This window comes from Physeter macrocephalus, chromosome 20, assembly GCF_002837175.3.
Source record: "Physeter macrocephalus isolate SW-GA chromosome 20, ASM283717v5, whole genome shotgun sequence".
NCBI classification, from domain to species: domain Eukaryota; kingdom Metazoa; phylum Chordata; class Mammalia; order Artiodactyla; family Physeteridae; genus Physeter; species Physeter macrocephalus.
Window position 1 is genome coordinate 90,008,306 of NC_041233.1, and position 4,505 is coordinate 90,012,810.

Genomic DNA, 4,505 nt, shown 5'->3' on the forward strand with positions numbered 1-4,505 from the left:
AATTATTAATTCCAGGAAAAACAAAAAGTTATATAGGAAAGAAAAGGTAATCACCATGTGCTACATGGCTCCTCTCTGAACAATGTTTACATAAATATTTAATACTAATGTAAACATGGAACATTGATTTGATAAAAATTGTTATGTGGGACTTCCCTGGTGGCGCAGTGGTTAAGAATCCACCTGCCAATGCAGGGGACAGGGGTTTGAGCCCTGGTCCGGGAAGATCCCACGTGCCGGGGAACAATTAAGCCCGTGCGCCACAACTACTGAAGCCCGCGTGCCTAGAGCCTGTGCTCCGCAACAAGAGAAGCCACCGCAATGAGAAGCCTGCACGCCGCAACGAAGAGGAGCCCCCGCTCACCGCAACTAGAGAAAGCCCGCGCACGGCAACGAAGACCCAGCGCAGCCAGAAATAAATAAATAAATAATTTTTAAAAATCGTTATGTTACTGGAAGGGAGAGTAGTAAGGGAGCTAAAATCTCATATTTCATAGTAAGATGTCCATAGAAGGAAAAATCAAGAACTAGCAGCATAAGCATGATATATGAAACTAAGAAGGTAAAGCGCATCAGACACAGCCGAGTTGAAAGTGACCGCCTCTCAGGTAAGGCTGGCAGTTGAAGAAAGGAGCTATTTTTTGTGTGATAAGCCTTGTAGCACTATTTGATTTTTTAAAACCTGTGTGCATCTGCTGTTTCCATATGATCGTTCGAAAGTTGACAAACCAGGCAATCTGAGTTCTGGTCCTATTCTCCCCTCCTCTGCTACAGGATTTCAGTTTCTCATACATCAAATGAGGAGCTGGTGAATACGCCAGAAGAGGGGCTGTAATCAGAGCCCTCGGGGGGGAGTTTCCCCAACCATTCCTCTGAGCTCCTGGCCCTTGATGTTTATCCCTTTTCCACAATAATTATGTTTATTCAACCTCTAAAGTCAACTGGAGAGACGTGGGGGCATATTTATGGAGGTCGGGGGAGGTATTTATTACATTTTCTTTTACCCAGGATGATGACAAGATGCAGAGTAAGGACAGTATTGGGAAGCTGGTCTCTACCCCATGTTCAATAACATCCCAGCCTGCTGCTCTCTGACAGTCCTTGTATCCTAAACTTGATCAAATATTTTTGGCCTTTCCCCCAAACCGGTTGAAAACTTTCCCATGGTTAGGGACCATAATGTGTTTTTTGTTTGTTTGCTTGGCTGGGGTGTTTGATTTGGAGTGTTTGGTTTGTTTGTTTGTTTGTTTGTTTGTTTCCATACCCCACAGAGCATGCTAGTGGCTTGATAACCATCTTCTGAGCAAGACAGGAGTCTCATCCTGTCTTGGTGAGGGGTCCTGCAGTACATGTGTTCATAAGGGGAACGGATTTATTTTAAGAGAGAATAAAAAGAGCAGGATAACAGTGGGGCATTTTGGTCACAGGACCCGAGGAACTGCTTGTGTGGTTCTCTGCACCACCCCCGTTTCTATTTTTTGCTGGTCGTTTTGTCCTGTTCCTGGCGACATCACTGTGTTAGGAACCAGAAAGCCCAAGACCTCAGCTATCCTGTGCCCCTGCTGTCCTGGGTGACCTTGAGAAACTCAGATATAATAGTTTAACTTCATTTTCTCCCCGGTAAGATACAGGGTTGGACCAGCTGATTGCTATGGGCCCTTCTCGTGCTAAGATTGCAGAAGTCACGACTGTTTACGAGTAAGTGGACACACTGCCGGGGTTGCCGGGGCCCTGGGCCGCCCTCAGGAGGAGAGAACGGCGTTGCTCAATATGGAAGGAAGGAGGGATAATAGTCACACCAGGTGGCAGAGGGCCGAGCTGGGCAACAGATGTGAAAAGGGAAGTAAAATAAAGCGTGAGTCAACTGCAGGTGGAATAATTATGGGAGCTGCTGGTCTGCAGCCTGTGCCCATGGCAAAGCTCAGGAATTCTAGAAAACAGTAACGATACAATTCCCATCAAAGTCACTGATTCGGAAGAGGATCGCTGGTAACCAGGTGGGGCAAAAAGCCAATGAGCATTTGGTGCGAGGGTTGGGAGGGCTTGAGGGGAGAGCTGGAAAGCAGATTATATTATAATTACCACTCACCGGGGACTGGCTCCATGCGCAGCGGCCCAGTGCACTTGTTCACGTATCTCAGCTTTGGAGAATGCCCCTCCCTACACCTCGGCTCTCTTGAGAATGCCCTTTCTCCCGCCCAACTCTGGTTCCAGAGGGGAGTCTCCGTGCTCTCCCTGGTATCGTGACTTGGTCACCAATGGATCCCTGCTTTAATTTGAGCCCGTCACCCTGTCCCACCTACATGGCTTAGCTGATTGGTCCAGGGGTGGGTCTGTGACCCACGTCTGTCCACGTCCAGGGCAAAGGACCTAAAGGGACCACTTTGATACAAGCAAGGTGGGTCTCTCAGAGGTGGCTGAGGCCATCAGAACGGCCATAGATGCTTTAGATCCATTGAGACAAGTTCTAGACAGTGGGCATGCAGTCCAACAATTTGTACCAGCGTCCCTGGCCCCTGCCTGCCCTTGTTTCTACCCCTGCGGCTTCCATGGGTGTGCAAGTTTACTTGGACCTCTGCCTCATCTTTCTTCTTCCTCCACCTGGCTCTCATGGCTCGGAGGTTTCACAGAAGATGGCGCTAAGGCCGAGAGAGCCTAGAGCTGAATTTAAACAGCCACGTCCTCTTGGGTGTGTCGAAGCTGGGTGTGAGATTACCTATGACTGGTGAAGAGAGTTGCTCTGTGAAAATGAAGCCCCCAGGTTAGGAAAAAACAGAATATTAAGAGTTGCAGGGGCTGGATTTCCCCTGGTGGCTCAGTGGTTAAGAATCCGCCTGCCCTTCTTGTCCGACATCTTAGCGAGGTACAGTGGTAGCAGTTGCTCTCCTGGCTTTGCTATGCCGCCCAAGGACAACAAGAAGAAGAAAGATGCTGGAAAGTCAGCCAAAAAGAGACAAAGACCCAGTGAATAAATCTGGGGGCAAGGCCAAAAAGAAGAAGTGGTCCAAAGGCAAAGTTCGGGACAAGCTCAATAACCTAGTCTTGTTTGACAAAGCAACATATGACAAACTCTGTAAAGAAGTTCCCAACTATAAGCTTATAACTCCAGCTGTCGTCTCTGAGAGACTGAAGATTCGTGGTTCCCTGGCCAGGGCAGCCCTGCAGGAGCTCCTTAGTAAAGGACTTATTAAACTGGTTTCAAAGCACAGAGCTCAATAATGTATACCAGAAATACCAAGGGTGGAGATGCTCCAGCTGGTAGTGAAGATGCATGAACAGGTCCCACCAACTGTACATTTTGAAAAATAAAACTTTATTAAATCAAAAAAAAAAAAAGAATCCGCCTGCCAATGCAGGGGACACGGGTTCGAGCCCTGGTCCGGGAAGATCCCACATGCCGCGGAGCAGCTAAGCCCGTGCCCCACAACTACCGAGCCTGCGCTCTAGAGCCCGCGAGCGACAACTACTGAGCCCACGCGTGTAGAGCCTGTGCTCCGCAACAAGAAAGGCCACCACAATGAGAAACCCGCGCACTGCAATGAAGACCCAACACAGCCAAAAATAAATAAATAAAATAAATAAATAAGTAAGTAAATTTTTTAAAAAAGAAAAGAAAACATGTATGGAGTGCTATCTCTGGGGTGGGCCCTATTCTAGGTGCTCGGGAAAAGAGTCCCAGGCTCCTGGCGCTCATATGAGCGAGGAAACCTATGAGTAAGTGACAGTCAGAGGAAGTGGAATGGGGGGAGCGGAGAGCAGTGGGGACCCGAGGTGGTGAGGGAAGGGTTCCCCCAGGAGGTGACAGCGGAGCAGAGACCTGCAGAAGTGAAGGAGTGAGCGAGGAGGGATCCAGGCCAAGGCAACATAGGGCAAAGGCCCCGTGTGGCACCGAGGTCCGCCTGTTCAAGGAACAGCAAGAAGGCCCTTGTTGCAGGAGCGAGTGTATCCCCCATCCAAGGGGAATGTCTAGGAGATGAGGTCAGAGACATGTGCGGGGCCACATTACATGGGGAGCTGGCAGCGTTCACATCTGACATGATGAGCAGGCTGCACCTGGGGCAATGCCTGGACTGAAGAGTTTGGGTCTTTTGCCTGTTTTATCTTTTTGTAACCATAGTCAAAGGTATCCTTGGGTCTCATGGTGGCCAGTCTCCTCTCCCACCTGTGCCCCCAGCCACCCGTTGCCCCTCCCCACAATCATCTTTGACAGCTTCTCGTGTGTCTTTCCAGAGATATTCTGTGCATCTGTAAGAACATTCTAATACATTTTTAACCTCCTGTTTTACACAAATGTTAACATATTATTTACAGTGTTCTCTATTTTATAAGGAATTTTGGAAAAGTGCACTAAGGATTAATCAGGAATTGAATAAAGATGGCAGAACAAACCCATACTTTAGCCTCTCCCTCCTACTTCCCCAGAAATGTCAGTAATTGGAAGTACTGTACTACTGACTTTAAAATAATGGCCTTAGTGCTGTGTTTCAAAAGCTTTGTGCAGCAAC

General features: G+C 48.3%; 1 protein-coding gene across 1 annotated transcript; it reads left to right on the forward strand.

Annotated features, from left to right (window-relative positions):
* Nucleotides 1–2,928: 2,928 nt before the first annotated feature.
* On the forward strand, nt 2,929–3,240 carry LOC129391671 (40S ribosomal protein S25-like). Its single transcript, XM_055081343.1, has one exon. It carries the CDS (start codon nt 2,929–2,931, stop codon nt 3,217–3,219), a length of 291 nt encoding a protein of 96 aa, XP_054937318.1. The 3' UTR covers nt 3,220–3,240.
* Nucleotides 3,241–4,505: the final 1,265 nt, after the last annotated feature.

Bases quoted from the DNA above. Each gene is read 5' to 3' on its own strand.
- LOC129391671 (XM_055081343.1), top strand. From the start codon at position 2,929: ATGCTGGAAAGTCAGCCAAAAAGAGACAAAGACCCAGTGAATAAATCT.